General features: G+C 40.9%; 1 protein-coding gene across 2 annotated transcripts in view; it reads right to left on the bottom strand.

Annotated features, from left to right (window-relative positions):
- LOC134882532 (plasma membrane calcium-transporting ATPase 1-like) overlaps positions 1 to 17,979 on the bottom strand; it is a 101,367-nt gene that overhangs the window by 57,222 nt on the left and 26,166 nt on the right. For both annotated transcript variants that reach the window (XM_063910300.1, XM_063910299.1), the window contains exon 2: positions 3,425 to 3,854. In XM_063910300.1, coding sequence (XP_063766370.1) covers positions 3,425 to 3,620 — 196 coding nt within the window. In that variant the 5' untranslated portion in view covers positions 3,621 to 3,854. The remainder of the gene's footprint in view (positions 1 to 3,424; positions 3,855 to 17,979) is intronic.

The following is a 17,979-nucleotide window of genomic DNA, read 5'->3' on the forward strand; positions in this document are numbered from 1 at the left end:
CCAGTTAGTATGTGAATATGCCCTGTATCTCACTTCATGAATTCATCCCTTTAAACACGTAATTGTGGCAGCGGCTCTTACAGTTTATTTTGTGCAAGGTAGTTTTTGCCCCGAGTGTTTGACAAGCTATTCTACAATTAGCCGGCTATTAGATTGGGTATTATCCTCATGGTAACTAGATAACCCCGCCGACGTGCATGCTCCTCTCTTTAAAACGCAACATAGGAGTAAATAATTCGCACGCTGCAAAAAAAAGCATACAAAACAAACAGACTAAAAACTATACCTAACTTATATAACCAGCAGCAGATTGCAGTTTGCGTTTATTATTTAGCCGTCATTGGGAATTACAGCATTTAGAGGAGATGACCTGCATACGCAAAGGATTAGGTATATGAACCGCTTGTCACGAAGATTAATGATAAATATTAACGTGTTAACCATTCAAGAAATCTGCCATTGCAGTACAGGAAACGCTATTTAATCCCATGTACCCGGTTAAAAACAATAGATAATCATTATTTCCTGAATAAGATTGTTATGTCTCCAGTGAATTCTTAGCAAGTTAGCAAAGACGATATCTAGAAGTAAGATAGATCTAGATTTGATTTACATCACAATTACCCAACATATTTGAGTCAATCCCCACTTATGACACATTATATGTACATATATTTTTAAATTCAGAAATCCATTTTTTTGCTACAGCGTCCTGCATTTTGGGCTCTGGAGATGACATAATCAAAGCAGCAACCAAACCCAGCACCAACACTACCAAGCTATTATTGTATGGAGCACCAACAAGTACCAGGAGTCCAAGGAGGTAAATCAGCTTAAAGGGCAGTACAAATTCATTCTGTCGGATCAAGTGCCAGTTTATATAGTGGAAAAAGCTGGGTTTAGAAAACCTTATGCAAAATCTCGACAAAAGTATGACGTCCCATCAGGAATTTTTTCATGTACAATGAAATTCCCAAAATGTACAATGAAACAAGAGCGATAATCAGTGCCCAACTTAGTCAACACACCCAATACATTTTTCTCCTGCACCACTGATCTCTGGACCAGCAGAACTGTGGACACTTACATGGCAGTAACACTCCAGTTCATTACACAGTCCTGGAGATGCAGTCCTGGTGTTTAGGGTGCTCTGCATTGTATTCTGATCACACAGCCGACACTCTAAAGGGAAACCCTGGAGGAAATTATCACAGATTCCTGGGGGCTAGACATGGCCAATATGGCTGGAATGACAACAGATAATGCGTCAAACAACCGCAAAGCTTTCAGTGAATACACCTGGATACCCTGTTTCGGGCACAATCTGCATTTGGCAGTGAACAAAGCCATAGATATTGATCGTGTGGCAAGCTGTCTGTCCAGGCTCCGTAAGACTGTGTCAGGCTTCTCCAGATCAAACAAGATGTCTAGACTGTTCAAAGACAAACAAAAGTCTTTAAAACTGCCACAACATACATTAATCCATGATGAGCCCACCCGATGGGGTTCCACCTATGACATGGTGGAACGATTTTGTGAGCAGCAGCAAGCTGTCTCTGCGGTTCTGGCTGAGGACCGGAAGAAGTGGCACCTGATGCCCAGAGACACAGACATGACCACTATAGAAATAGTGAGGGATGTCTTGGCTCCACTCAGTGACTTCACTGATGCCCTGAGTGGAGAGAAAGAAACCACCATATCATCAGTCCTGCCACTGATGTGGAAAATCAAAGCCTGCCTAATAGAAGAGGAAGGCGACCGCCCCTTGGCCATAGAAATGAAGAACAAAATTAGAGGAGATTTTGAGAAAAGGTACGATGACCACAACCTGCAGATGACCCTAAACACCTCTACGTTCCTTGATCCGAGATTTAAAGATACTTTTGTAACAATGGAGGAGGATATCAAGAGGGAGCTGCTCCTTAAATCTGAGGCCGTTCAGCTTCCACCCCACAGTCCAGTGGACCCTAGAGGAACAGGTGCTGCACCAAAGAGGAATAAGAGAGACTTAAAAAGTTTGCTCTGCACCATAACCACAGAGAAGAAAGGGGCAGATAATTCTGAAACGAGGCACCATTCTCCCACACCTGCAACACCCACAGATAGACGACTAAATGTTGAGTTTCTTGAATACAAACAATTGAGAGAAATCAGCCCTGCAGAGGATCCCCTGGCCTGGTGGAGTCAACATGAGGCACAACTGCCCATCCTGGCACACTTTGCAAAGAACTATCTTTGCATTGCAGCATCAAGTTGTGCTTCAGAGCGAGTCTTCAGCACATCTGGAAATATCTGTAGCCCAAGACGTTCCAGGCTGACTGAAGAACATTTAGACATGCTAGTGTTCTTGGCCAAGAACTTAAATAAGTGTAAGAAATGAATATCTGCTGGCCATTCTAGGGCTAATGCTCTTAAGAGACTCAGTTTTGAGTATAAGAGATGCTGCAGCTAAATTTTATTTGTTTTTTTAAACTCAGTTGTGAGTATAAGAGATAATGCAGCTACATTTTATTTGTTTTTTTAAATTGAATGCCATTGCTTTAATTTGTTATTTATGTTTATTACTGGTAACGCTTGTGTTTCTTATGACTGAGATAATGCTGCTAAATTTATTTATTTTTTTACCTTGAGTGTCATTGCTCTAATTTATTTTTTATATTTTGATATTTCATATTTTGTTCAAATGTTTAATATATCTGCTGTTCATATGTTCATTTATTAGTGTGTTATGATAAGAATGTTGCCCCAGTTTTAAAATAAAGCACATCAATGATATTTGAGAGTGTTTCTCCCTTTTCAGGAAAAGTATCGAAAAAGTATCGGAATCGCAATTCTTGACTTGGTATCGGTATCGAAACAATAGTTTTGGTATCGTGACAACACTAGTCTGATGAGCAGCTGCTTTCTCGCTTTGTTGAAAAATCAACTTGTCAAACGAACCCTGATTCAACTGCATGACATTCAAATTGGCAGCTCTCTTATTGATGATTCAAATCATTGACTTTGTTATTGAATAATATCTTGAAGAAATGACGTATGAAACAAAAGAGTGTTTGCCAAGCCCTGGGAGTGGACCTGTGCCAGGCCATTGATCATTTAATACTGTGACTAGAGCAATACGATTATGTAAGAGGAAGTCAACGGCTATGTTGGGACTTTGCTTTTTATCACCACTCCTTGTCACACTTACAAGGAAAATGCTCTTGAAGTAAAGTAGGAAAAATCATCAGTCAGTCAGACCCCTCTTAATAGCAAGTACAAATAGTTAGAGCTGTATAATAGATAAAAGGCGTGTCATGAAAACGTTTGATCTTTATGTTGTGACCAAAACTAAGTTGAAGTAGAAACTGGGAAAAGTTTCCTGATGGCATTTTTGATTATTTCAATATCTGAGTCTGGGTATGGTGTGTTTCATGTGCCTCACCTTCGATGGCAGATGTTTTCAGGCGGCGGCAGAGGCCCTGCACGTCTCCATGCTTGTCCTGTATCTTGTTGACGGCCTCGGCGCTCCGCAGCTCCATCAGGTCCCTCAGGTCCATCACCGTCACCCCAAAGTCCCCGTCATGGTTGCCCTCCGCAACCGAATTCCCCGGAGGGTGTTCCGCCGTATTGTTGGCCATGTCGGTCCTCTTCACAGCAGCGGTTCCTGTGCGTTTTTGTAGTTTTTGTCCCTTTTGAGTGTCTTTTTTTTTTAAAGTATTCTAAATGTCAGACCGGGTCGTCAGTTCACAGGTATTGTGGGTAGTTTTAACAGGAGGCAGGTGCAGGTGAACGTTGAGGTTAACTCCTGACCCGGACGTGCATGCTCCTCTCGGGTTACCACGGGAACAAGGGAGTAAACATCGTTCTTGACGCTGCAGGGAAACAGAAAGGCAGGGTTTAATAAACCAGATGCAGACAGGAAACAGTCCCAACTTTATCACCAGCAGACAGATCAGTTTGGGTTTTACTAATTAATAGCGCAGAGGCCAATTACAGCCAATTAGAGGAGAGTTCCTCATCGCAGATTATTAAAGGAGTCCGCTGAATCACGGAGGTCATTAAGATATAAACTGATTATTGCCGTGCTGCTCCTTTGAGACAACGTCTGCTCTGAGGTTTTTGTCTCGGACGTAGAAAGAACAGTATTTTATCCAGGGCATTACCAGGAAAATAAAAAAATAACTTTAATTTAACCTGTTAAATTCAAGATTGTAATACTCCCATTACCACTTCTATCAGAAAAGTGTAGCAAAAGACGATATCTAGCAAAGAAAAGATTTAGATTTGATTTACATCCTAATGTACCCAACAGATACACCTGCTGGACAGCTCAGAATCCCCAACTCAGTCAAGACAAGTCACATTTATGAATGTATCTGATATATGTTTTACAGCTTGCAGGAACAAATCACAATTTAAAGTTATTGCAACAGCTTGCATCTCATTTGCATTTTTTGTCTCTTTGCAGATTGACAGTAAACAACCACAGAACCATAAAAATTCACAAAACATGAAGGTCCTTTAAAGTGTTTTATTCAGTAAAGTGGGTGGAACACACTTCAAATAAAAAAGGTTGAAGACAGGAGTAGGAATTCATGAGTGGAAGTCAATTCAATTCAATTACAGCGATCAGACAACGACCAGATGCTAGAATGCAACCTAAATGAACGAGTACAGTCACAAGGAAATTGGATTCATTTGTCCTGATAATGAACAAACTGCAAGTCAGAGAGCCAATCCATATCAAGCAGAGGCAATACATGAATGAAAGGGGGGATTTCAGTGGGTCAGTGGGTGTGTGTGTGTTTGTGTGTGAGAAATAAAGTGTGTGTGGCCAAAGTGTGACATTCCAAACCATCAGCACAGATTATGTTAGTGCACATCAAAGGCTGTCCTCCATTTCCCAGTGTTTAGTGTACCGTCATGGACACACACTCACAAACACACGCACACACTATCGCCTACTGCATTCAGAGTTCTCCTGAGTGTTGGTTTGTGGTCATTTTGAGAGCAAATAAAGTGGAAAACATTGAATACGTAACATGGCTGGTTTCTGTTTTTAGGATTTAAAGGGGCGGTTGCACCAAAATCAGAGATATGGATGTTCCTCTTCTGTAGTGCTAGTCATCAATCCAGATTGTTTTGGTTTAAGTTGAAGATTGGTAGAGATATCCACCGTACAGACGTCTGTCTTATCTTAAGTACAATGGAACGAGATGGCAATGACGAAGGACTTTATTATTATCCACATCTGGGGCTGTCAAAAAACTGTTGTCCATCAATAAAGTAAGAATAATCACATTTAAGAAAGTACTTATTTTATTAAACTGCTCTAAACAAGATCTGCCGATTATTTGAAGTAGCCGGGTCATGATTTCTGGAAAGAGGCATTGCTATGCAAAAGTATTTTTCAGCACAACCCAAGTGGAGTGCCATCTAGTTCTACTATATTTGAGAGAAGGCAGAAATCTCTGTGGACAACATCTCCAAATCTAACTTTGATGTCCGTTCCTATAATGTGGTATTCATTAGCTCTGAAACCTGTCCCTCAAATGATCAAGTCACAGATATTGACCCTACAGGAAAGCAACTTAAATGGATATGTTATTTTTCTTAAATCATATCCTAGGACTATGGATGTAAAAAGACAACAGGACACCTACTACTCAACTTTTGAGAAAAAACCCTCCCAGATCTTCGGCAGTCTTCTTCATCGAGCAGAAATGGGACTATGGGTTTGGCTTTTAGCGCATTTTTACAACTCTTAGGACATAATCACTTCGATAAGGGCCCAACCAAAAAGATTTACAGACTTGTAAGTGAATGTCTTTTTGGGCCCGCGGGCATCATGTAACTATCACAGGAAGTTGTATTCCAATGTTTGGCCACTTTGAGAATTGTCAGCCCTTCCTGGAGGCTGGTCTTGGACATGTAAGTGCACATTTATTGCATATCTGACTTGCCTAATTTGTACAGCGAGGGGACTGTTCGAGACTTGGCCGAGGGCACCAAAACATCCGGGATTGTCCCTTTAATCATGGCTGGGTTTTGTAGGTTTGTTCGACTGCTTCCGTCTCAGAGCCACTGTGTCTGCTGGGTCTCCCTCAGGAACTAAACCTCGGAACTAAATCAGGAAGTAGAGTCAGGACTCATTAAGTGTTAATTAAATAGCCACGATAAACAAGACATAAACGCAGGAAGGGAATGTCCGTTCAGCACATTCGTGTTAGCTTTTTCAGTGACAATCAGTTAAATTCAAGATAGGAACCTTTAGTGTCAGTTTTGCCAACAGCAGAGTTATCGTTTCTTTATTCATTTACTCTTGTTTTCTATCAAAGCCCCTATACAGGGTTCTGGTGACTCGAAAAATAGCCATGAAGAGCCCACTTCAGCAGAGAGTTAAGGATAAAATCAGGAGATAAATAGTGACTTTAAAGTCCATACAATAACTGGATTAAAAATTGACCAGAAGTGGAGTCATTACTACAATGACAGAAATACAGTCCCCACAGACATCACATTAATACACAAATAGTTGGTGATGTCATTGAGATGGATCTGCTTAATTATAGATAATGAGATTGTTTGATGAGTCAGTAAAATGAGGTGCAAAATGTAATCTTAAAAAAGGTACATAATTCTACATTAATCAATGGGATTAACATTAAGGCAACAGAATTGGTTAGTTTATCATGAATAGGGATGTTGATTGTACTGTGTGAATACTAATATTTAAATATGAAGCTCAACAGCCATTTGATCTAATTTATTTAGCCTTTTTGGAATTCAGTACATTTTTTCTCACATTATTAAACAAAAAAAACAATACTTATGTGCTAATGTTCTACTTTATAATACAAGTAGTGTGTAGTACCCTTTTGGAGTAGTGGAGTACATTTTAAGCTAATTTAAAGTTTATACTCCTATTCCACTACATACTGTACTCTTAATCCACCACATTCATTCTGAACGCTTAAATAACTTTGGGGAATTAGCTTATAAAATCAAAATAAACCCAAAAATATATATAGTTTTATAATAGAATGCTGAACCAGCTACCAGCTATAATGAGCACGACTATCTATACTGTAATTCTGAAGTCAGAAAAACAAGTCATTTCACTTTTGGTACTTTAAATACATGTTATTGCAAGCAACATTTTTAATTGACAGTGGACCATGAACACAACACGGTGCCCTTATTAGCAGTTGTATTTGGATAAGCCCAGTTCAAAATGCCTTATACTAAACAAAAAGGACACAGCAGTCACTAAAGAAGAGGCAAATCTGACTGTTTGTTTAGCTGTATCTACTCTTCCCTTGACTGACCGAATACTAGATGAGGCAGAAAAGCTTTCAGAAAAAAAACATCTGAGATTTAAAACATTTGATAAGATTTTAAAAAAGGACGATAGATAATAGAGCAAAAGTGTTTTGGAGTTACATCAGAGTAAGGAGTAGTAGTGGACCTACTGGAGCGAGGCTACTGTGCGGGTGCTCAGCGGTAACGTAAAGTGAGAGGAAATGCATTATACATGACTGACAGTGACATGAGCTGACTTTACATCATTGCTCCGGGGTCAGCATTAATCCCTGGCTGTGGTCATGTTGATAGTAATGTGGAGACGGGTGAGTGGGGCGAGTAGCTGGTAAGAGCCAAGGAGAACTGTGCTGAAGTCCATTGCTATAAATGTTTTAATGTTCTGCCTTCTTTCTTATTAATACCCGACAGGAACAACTTTAAGAAGTTCCTAGAGCGGGTCATAAACTCTGAGCAGTAACATTTAATTCATGAACTCTGCTATGCTGAAGTAGGTATGAGTGTGAAGGATTGCCTGGTTGTTCAACAGCTTTGACCACCCAAAACACATCCGAATATGGAAATACATCAGAAGATTTGCAACAAACTTCGATCTCTGTTGAGCTTTAAACAAGCGGCTCAGTTATTGTGAAACTTCGTCCCACCTTGTGTCTATAAAAAACAAGAAAAAAGAAAAGAGAACAAAAAAAGATTTCATATTTTTAAGAGGCTCTATAATGCATTTTGGGGTTTTCCCTCCCCTGTAGTGAGTTATATAGGTTGTGGTGCATGTAAAGGGTCTGCCACGGCTAAAAAATCCCAAAGTTCCCTCCAGAGGGAGTTTCTCTTCCACACACTCCCCCCCGCCTGAAACGCCTCCATTGGCCTCCTGGTTTACTTCTGCGACATATTGACATCATTCGTAACACTTGCGCTCTATTGGCTAGCGCTCAAACACATTGTACATGATAGGCTAAGGGGTGGGACATCTCTAAGTGGTTGACCAATCATAACAGAGCCAGCTAGCTAACCAATCAGAACAGACTGGGCTCTGGTTTCAGACAGAGGGGGAAAAGAGGTGCTGCAGCTCAGGCTGTATGAGAAAAATAAAGAGCTTTTTGAACATTAAAGCAGGGAGACATGTCACAGTACAGGGCTCCAGAGTGCGACCAATTCGGTCGCACATGCGACAAACATTTTTAAAAGAACGACTAATAATTTTTCTAGGTCGCACTGGTGCACCTGACGCTGCCCGGGTAGAAAGCTAATTTTCTTTCCCAAGCGCATGATCTCTCTGTGACCGAACTCACACTCAACGTAGGATCATATTGTGCTCTAAACCAATAAGAGACAGAGCTTAGACGGGTCTTTGCCTCTGATTGGCTGTGGTCCTGTCACTGCTTTAAATTGTGTGTGTTTAAAAATTGCGAGCGACCTGAGCGCCAAAGTAGCCTAACTGAAACGGAAAAAGAAAATAAACCCGACAGAACAAGGGAAAATGAAGAGAGGTAGAAACATTGAACGTTTTTTCATTAAGAAAACTAAGCCTACAACAAGTCCTACTACTGTCATTCCATCCATCTCCACTACTGAAAGTCCATCCAGCCAAGACACGGAGCCGTCGGTCCCTGGTCAGATGCCAAACCCCGGTCCTTCGGCGATAGCATCAGACTCGGTACCAGAGGAGACAACCGAGTCTGAGATAGAGCCCGGCCCTGAGACTCAAATTAAAAAGCCCAAAATGTATTCTTTCAGACAGGACTGGCTAAAACAATTTCCCTGGCTGAGGTACGACAAAGGACGGAACGCAATGCACTGCGTTTACTGTCAGGAGTGCGGTCAGAATATGGCCGGTAATAGTGCATTCGCAAGCGGGTCAACAACGTTTCGTATCGAAACTTTAAAAAAACACAACATGTCTAAAAAACATACTATAGCCGTGACAAGTGTGTAGAGAAAGTGGCCCCTCTCCCAGCTGCATTTCAGCGGCAGGCAGTAATAACCAGGTCCTCCAAGGACTCAGAAATGATAATCAAATTTAATGTTGCATACAACATTGCCAAAGAGGAGTTGCCGTTCACCAAATTTAAATCAGAAATGATTCTCATGAAGAAAAATGGATTAGACGTCAACCCGACGTATAGCAATGATACGGCATATGCCCAGTTCATTGGGGTAATAGCCGACACCGTAAAGCAAAAGACAGCTGCGGAGGTTGGAAACACCACATACATGTCCTTCATGATTGACGGCGACACAGACGTCTCTACCAAGGAGTGTGTGATCGTCTACAGCCGCATTTTGAGCAAAGGGAGACCGGTCAACATTTTAATTGGACACATAGAGGTGGAGCACGCACATGCACAAGGTAAGTTTGAAGGCCCAGCCACATTACAGCATGAGAGATAACGAAATAGAAATCTTAAGAAAATTGTATAGTCCTAAATACTATTAAAAATGAGTAAGTAAAAGGGAGAAGTAGGCTAAGATCACATGAACAGTTTTCCCTTTGCAATCTATAGGCTAGTGACTTGCATGATCTTTTTTTTCTTTAGGAACTTATGCTGCCACAAAGCAAGCATTTGCTGCGCTTGGGCACCAGTGTGCAGATTGGCTGGGGAAAACGGTTGCTCTGGGTGCTGATGGTGCTGCAGCTAACCTCAGCAGAAAAGGGGGGGTTATAGCCCTTTTACAAAGAGATGCAGGAGATTTCATTGTGCCCTTTCACTGTATGCCTCACAGGTAGGCCTAATTATATAGGCTTTTGTGCATTTTCTCATAACGAGATAGCTTATCTACTTGTAAACTAATTGTGATGTATCTTTACAGATTGGATTTGGCTATGTTCTCAGTCCAGAGAGACAATGTTATGATTGGTCAAGTATATGACCTGCTACATTTGGTGTGGAAGACCTACCATTTTAGTCCAAAATCAATGAGGGAGCTGCAGGCCATTGGAGCAGACCTGGGAGTGAATGTCCTAGTCCCCGGTGGGGTTAAAGGAACACGATGGCTTCCACATGTCTCCAGGGCCCTGGAGACATTCCTCAGAACCGGATAGAATGGCCATGGCCAGTTCACTGCAGTCTACTGTCATATGGACCATTTGGCAGGGTCCTCTGCCAATGCAGATATTGCAGGCCGAGCCAGAAAGGTCAGTGGATTTCCACAGGGAATTTACTAAATTAGTGCCCTTTAACTACAGTCATTTTCCCTGCCCAGAATTTTGTTTATTCATGATGAAGGCTATATGAATAGTTGCTGTAGAAATCAATGGAAGATGGCACTTCTGTGGCTTTTTGTCACTTTCTGGCTGATGTTTTTGCTGGAATAACCAAGTTTAGTCTCCTACTTCAGAAAAATGAGACCATCCTACCTCAGGTAAGGGAGGTGAAATGGGATTTAATTTTCAATTATGTTTGTTATTAGCTTCCTCTGTATTTATAAAGATGCTTGATATGTCTAAACAGGCAGTGTGTGCTCTTGAAAATCTGCTGGTGACCACAGAGGTGATGGCTGCAAGACCTAAGCCTGGGGGCAGACTGTCACAGTTCCTGGCGGACCTTCGGCTGCAGAGGCAGCAGGATGAGCCGAGTGAAATGCCACTCTACAAATTCCAGGTACATTTGTGGTTTTGTTTCTGATATAGGAAAATATAAATGTAAATATATTTATAATATCTAACTCACAATTTGTGTTTATGCGTATGTCCCACACAGACAGTTACACTCAAAGGGGAAGTTTCTAAGCTGGCAGAGGATGGTGGTGCTATCACTAAACTACAAAGAGAAATGGAGGCAACAATCAAATCTACTGTCAAACATCTGAAAGCAAGATTCTGTAGCCTCCTAGGCAAGTGTTCTCCTCTGTCTTATGAACACATCGATAGATCAGAAATGATAGTAATCATCTTATTAAGATGTCTTTATCCTTCCAATAGGAGAGGATGCTACAGAATCTGCCACAACCAAGGCTGTCAAATGCTGCAACATCTTCAATCATGATAGCTGGCCAGAAGACCAAGAGGACTTAGTGGACCATGGTGCTGAGGACCTAGCGTTCCTCTTGGATCACTTCTCCCCTGTCCTCACAAGGTAGCATAGTGGACCACTACACAATAGTATGTAGTAGTGCTGGTAGCAATCATGTTCATTTAAACACTGATTGGCTGTTTATTCCATGTCAATTTCAGAAATGGTGTTAACACTGAGTTGGAAAAACTAGAGTTTGAGGGCCTGAAGCTTTTAATCGCCAGGATGTTCAAGGACAAGACCTACCTCAGCCTTAGGGAGCTGATGTTAACCAGAGAGCCATACTGTTCAGAGTACAAGGTTTTACTCATTTTCTTTTTAATGACATTTTCACATCAATATCAATGTCAACTTTGACAGCCTGTACATCCCAATGAGAGTGTGTTTGAATGTGTTTTGTACATTTTTCAGAACATACTGCACCTTGTCCACATTCTGCTGGTCCTCCCAGTGTCATGTGCTGTTTGTGAGAGAGGATTCTCTTCACAGAAGAGAATCAAGTCAGATGCTAGAGCTTCACTTCACACAGACACAGTGGAAGAACTGATAAGAATCAGTGTGGAGGGGCCCAGTTTGGAAGATTTTGATGCTAGGGAGAGTGTGGCAAGCTGGTTTAGCCAAGGCCAAAGGGCAAGAAGGCCAAATTACAGGTGTTGGCCATCTGAGGGGCATGTGACAGCAAATGGAGAGCTGCTAGAAGACTTTGAGACATGATGTTAGGTTTCAGCTCAGTCAAGCACTTTAAGCTCGAGCACTTTTATTTGGAAATGTTTTATTTTGAAATGTTCAATTTCAGCACTTTATTTTTCTTTTTATATATAATTGTGCTTCAAATAAAGGCAACCATTTCTCTAAACCTTATTCTTGTTTAAAAATCATTCACATTATACGAGTTATGGCGAGCAATAATAGGTGACCTTATGGCGTTAAAGGCGACACAATGAAACATTTGGGTGCACCTACATCTTTTGCTGGTGCACCTAAAAAAAAAAAGTTAGGCGCACCAGTGCAACCAATGCAAAAACCTAGTCTGGAGGCCTGCAGTAGAGGAACAAAATACAAATATTATCCTGGAAATTAGCATTTTCTGGCCCCTTTAAGGTTTGTTATATCTTATTGTTTGTTTCGTGTTTCCATTACTGCTTTTAAAGCACTTTGCTGGTAAAGCTGATATTCCTAATAAACTAACATTTGTGTTACTGTTTATTAGAATGTTTTAATGTTGAACTGTACTTTTACTGTACTTGGGATAAGCTACAGATACATTTCCATTAAGTGACTAATATTTGATATCATCTAACCTTGATTTAATAGTTGTATGTCATTGCTTCATAGTAATATGACAATTTACAGTCATATTTAGGGCCCAAAATAATCGTAACATTAAAATGTGATACCTACTGTGAAAAGAAGTGTAGGGGGAGAAGTTGGAAGGATTATGAAAGAAAGAAGGACGACACGGGTTGCATGTATTGGGCGGAGTTTTACAACATAATCCACACACTCTAAACACACACCTTTATAGTTTCTGAACCACCACACCCACTTTAGTCCAAAGGTTAGCATTCCTAGCGTTAGACCTTGATGACACACCTGCTGACACACAGACAATACACACACACTCTTCTTTGCTTGCCTGTCAGATGGCTCAATGGCTTATACTTTAACGAGCAAATGTGTGATTAACGCAGACTAATAGCAACACACGAACACACACACACACACACCAATAACATGCTCCACTGACTCTGCCTGTAACACAGCTCTTTGCTTGACACATAGCATTAGAAGAAGTATATAATATATAAGAATATAATGCATGTTCAACGGGGAGCGAGAAAGAAGGGGAAATTATTTGTAAAGGCACGAGACAGCTGATCTTAATCGCGTACTGAAGAAGCTGCTTCCTGTTTAATCGTTTTCAATCTCTAAACTCTCTCGCTGTAAACCTGGGTTTGTAATCCTGTAAACACAAGCCTCGATGGTGCTATCAGCAAGCTGCATTACAGTCACTTAGATAAAGGACACATTTTTCAAAAGAGAGTTCATTAAATTAGGCTACCATGCTGTTAAATAATTACCTATTTAAAAAAAAGGAGAGAGGGTTGGAAGTGGAGTTAAAACATAAAGTGTATAGCATGTTATGCTGTTCAAAACTGTATTTTAACATAGGTAATGTTAATTTTTAAAAAACACTTCAATCCCAGATCAGAATATATGGTAAAATGTAGAGAGGATTTTATGTAATATTAAAGGGGCCTTATTATGTTAATGTGCACGTTCATACTTATATTTTGAGGAAGAACAAACATTCTGAATGTCACTGCGGTTAACCATAGGTTGAATCCTAAATATAAAATAACTAAATCTCAGATGAAATGACCGTTAAAGGGTCTCGTTAATATTGTAATCTCATGTTTAATGTTTGTCTGATTGTTTCTTTTCTTAAATAGTTCACCAAAATGACAACAAAGTATTATTGTATCAGCAAGTTAGAGCCACATCGTCAGCATAACTTTTCCACAGATACCAAAAAGAAAGCCCTTATTGAGAAACAGAGTTACATAAGCCAGACAGGAAGTGATGTCATGTCTTTAGCTGCCTCTATATATAGATGGGGCATCTGTGCCATAAGGCGAGCAGAGTTTCAGTGTGTGCGTCTGAGTGCCTGAGAGCCAGTGTGTCTGTTCTTTGTCCACTTTATCTGTTTGTTATTGACTCCAGATGAAATTATGCTGTAGCCACCATGTTGCCAGCCACTCAGGTTATGTGTGTGTGTGATACAATATCCATCGAGTGACTGTGTGTGTGAGTGATACAAGTATCCATCGAGTGACTGTGTGTGTGATAATATCCATCGAGTGACTGTGTGTGTGTGTGTGTGTGTGTGTGTGTGTGTGTGTGTGTATGCAGAAAATGGCCAATAAAAAAGCCCAAGTGGAACAGATTTATTTTCAACATCATTTGTGTTGTGTGGGTTAAACATTTCACATTTTGTTTTACAACAGAACCCACAGGCCCCCCCGTCTCACGCTGTGATCATACCATGTAGAAATGGAAAGTTCCCCATGTTTCACTTGTGGATGTTTATTGTCATTGGACATAAACGCTGAGCAGAGGTTGGCGGAAAAGACGAAGGAGAAGAAGATATTAAATGCAAGTTTTTGGTGTTTCACTTGCGATAGGAATCTTTTGAAAAACACCTTGAAAACAGATCGGAGATAGGCTAGTAATGCATGTGCCGCCTTAGTAAGGAACTGATGTGTGTTTTGGCAGAATGCAGGGTGTACTTGTCAGGATTACATTAGGTTGAACTAAACTAAATCAAGAAGCAGAGTGACTCACATTTACCAACATCACATCCATCATGTTGTTATTATTAGGGAATCCGTATAACACAGCAAGTATAAACACAGCAGCATTAGCTTCACAGAAACATTTTTCTAAAGGGGTTTTGCTTTCGTTAACAGTGCCAAAATTCTCTCATGGACAGTATCAATCAGCTGTTATCATAATCCAATATTAAAATCTAATCCATCCAAAAACATCTTACAGTAGAGACCAGGGTCAATATCTCCCTCCAGGGATCATGTGATAACACGTGATACGAGCTGAGCCCGTTCCATTTTAGTGTTTATTTTTTAGTAATTTGCAATCGGAGAGCCACGTATTACCATGGGGTCACTGAGGGTCGAAGGTTTTTTGTCTTTGGTTTAAACTATGGTTGCAGGATTTGGAAAAAATTGTGATTATTTCATTACAGTGAAGAAGGGTGGGACAAATACCAAAAAGACCAACCATCACAAGCAGAGCTAAACATAAACAACAGAGGGAAAATTAATACTAATGTTTAGTAGAAAGGCGGACCGTCTGTTCTCCCTATGTGGTCCTCCCTTCATCCAGAGCAAGAGCCATGTTATGTACTTTACCTTAAACAGATCCCTTTAATTTGGGGTGTATTCCGTATGAATATTCATTCAGACTGACTGCCTGATGACGATCGCAGGAAATGCCGACAGAACAGCTAAAAACAAACATTTCACACCGAGTAAGATTTTGGTGGAAGTCAATCATATTGTTTGGTGGACGCAGTTTGAAGAAAGAGTTGCACCATGTGGAGCGCTCTGTGAACGCTGCTGCCTCAATATACACACAGCCTCACAGGCAGAGTGTTTGTGCCATGGGCCGGGGACAGGGACGCATCCCCTTGATAAGAAGCTGTCAGAAATGATCGGGGAATCCCTATGGAGTCATGACTTGGAGGGAGAGGGGGGGTTACACCTGTGCGTCTGGCACTGTAACGTACTCTTCTTTCCTTTTTAGAAATGATATCAAACCAAGTACAATCTAGCTGGATTTGCACATGTACCAACAGTTGGGACTTTGTTTACAAAATAAATATCTGTTTATTTGGTGGTTTATGTTCCGGCTGTCGATCAGCTGTGCGCAGCATCTCCACTGCACCCTGTGCGTCTCACCCCCCAGCAGCAACTCTATCAACCAGTTAAAGGAAATAAACAAAGTTCTAAAATGCTTAACAATTTAAACACATTTCCAAACATAATAACTGTATATAGTACAACCATGCACTCGTAACCAAACGAGGTCAGTTTAAATGTAATTCTGTCTTTCTGTTTACCGCATCATTTATCGGGGGGGGGGGGGGTTCAATAACATATCCGTATTTATTTATTTCTCAAAGTTATGATATTGTGTGCACTCAGGAGTCTCAAACAGGCGTTTGTTCATTTTTGCAATATCTGATACATTTAGATTTATGGTGTTATTTCACGTTTCCCTCCATTCTTCCTTCTGCCAACGGTGTCGCAGTTTCACATCTCTCCCTTTTTGTGCGTACGCATGGGTCAGAGTGTGCGTGACCGCACATTTCCCCGTTTTTTATTACTCACAAAGATGGCTTCGAAATTGGCGTACGCCATCTTTTGGGCATACGCCACATTTATAAATGAGGCCCCAGATCTGTCCACATTAAAATTGTATCAGGTTTTGTATCGTTGAATCCTGCCGAGGATAGTTCAAGGTAAGAAATGTTCAAAAAACTCCGAAGCCAGTGAGAACTTGGAATATCGTGAGGAGGTTTCCAACGTTGGACTATAATCTTCTTAGCTGCAATCAACCCTGTCAGCCAGATTTTTCGAGTCTTTCCCGTGAAGGAAAGGTGAGATTCATCATTCAGGAGATGTACAACAGGTTCCATTGGTAATATTAACCCTATACAATCTGTAAGGGCACTAATAACCTTCCCCCATAAGTATAATACTCCTGGACACTCCCATACAACATTTAAGAAAGGTCCAATGGTTTCCCTGGGACAAAATGAACAGTAAGGGTCAGGTACCAATCCCATCCTGTGCCTAATTATTGGTGTTAGATGTGCTCGATGGCAACCTTTCAGATGTACATACTGATGGTTTGGGTTTTTTGAAGCACCCGTAACATTAACCCAAATTGCATCCCAATCCCATTCTTGTCCCAAAGTGGATATTTCCTTTCCTGATGTAGGCATATATTTCTGGTAGTTGAGACTGTTAAAAATAAATGAATCTATTTGTTTGGGAGCAGTCTGCACCCAACTCAGAATAGGATGTTCTTTAAAATCTGACCCCCAGGAACCCCATAGGCTTTACAGGCAGACCATATTCTAAGAGGTGATCAGTTTTACGTTTCATTTTGTAAAGTACGTGCGACAGTTGTTAGCTGGCAGTTAATCTGGTTTGGTGCAGGGTCGGGGGTTTGGGCTGGTTGGGGTTGTAACTGTGGGAGCTAGCATTCAGGCTAACAATAGCATTCCACAAGGTTGTAAAATATACAGCCTCTTATCGAACACTAAAGTAATTAATCCCTGTCTTTACAATCAGCATCCTACCTTCACCCGGTGGTTATAAAACAGACACATGAAAAAAAAGAAGGTCACTCCCTCCTGCCAGCTTAAGATTTTATGAAATTGAATCTGATTTATCTAGGAGGAGTTACATTTCAATGGCGCTTTTCTAGTCCTTTTCATTTGTGGCAAGTATAACTCTTTAGTATTCCATTAGACAAAAACATAACATTTTGTCTGCAGCCACTAACATGTTCCTGTTTCAAAGCCCAAAACATTTTTCAGTTCATGAAAAGGTTTTGTTCTTCATTATCTTCCATCAGACAGTCCCCTTTTCAGCTGCTGTTCTCCTCCCTCCTCTCTGCCTCTGCAGACACACCTGCTCTGCATACTAAAGCAGCACACACACACACACACACACACACACACACACACAGGCCACACCTTCCCAATAGAGAGGAACTTTTTTTTCTTCTTGTTGCACCCAGCAACAGATCTCGCACACACACACACACACACACACACACACACACACACACACACACACACACACACACACACACACACACACACACACACACACACACACACACACACACACACACACACACACACACACACACACACACACACACACACACACACACACACACACACACACACACACACACACACACACACACACACACACACACACACACACACACACACTCCCATTCAATCATGTCACAGTGACTATACAAAGACATTTCTGCATGCAGGGCACGTCAAACACCCAACAACGAGCTGGTGAGTGTGTTTTGGTCTAGACAACGATGTGTGTTT

The sequence above is a fragment of the Eleginops maclovinus genome, chromosome 20, assembly GCF_036324505.1.
Source record: "Eleginops maclovinus isolate JMC-PN-2008 ecotype Puerto Natales chromosome 20, JC_Emac_rtc_rv5, whole genome shotgun sequence".
Taxonomy (NCBI): Eukaryota; Metazoa; Chordata; class Actinopteri; order Perciformes; family Eleginopidae; genus Eleginops; species Eleginops maclovinus.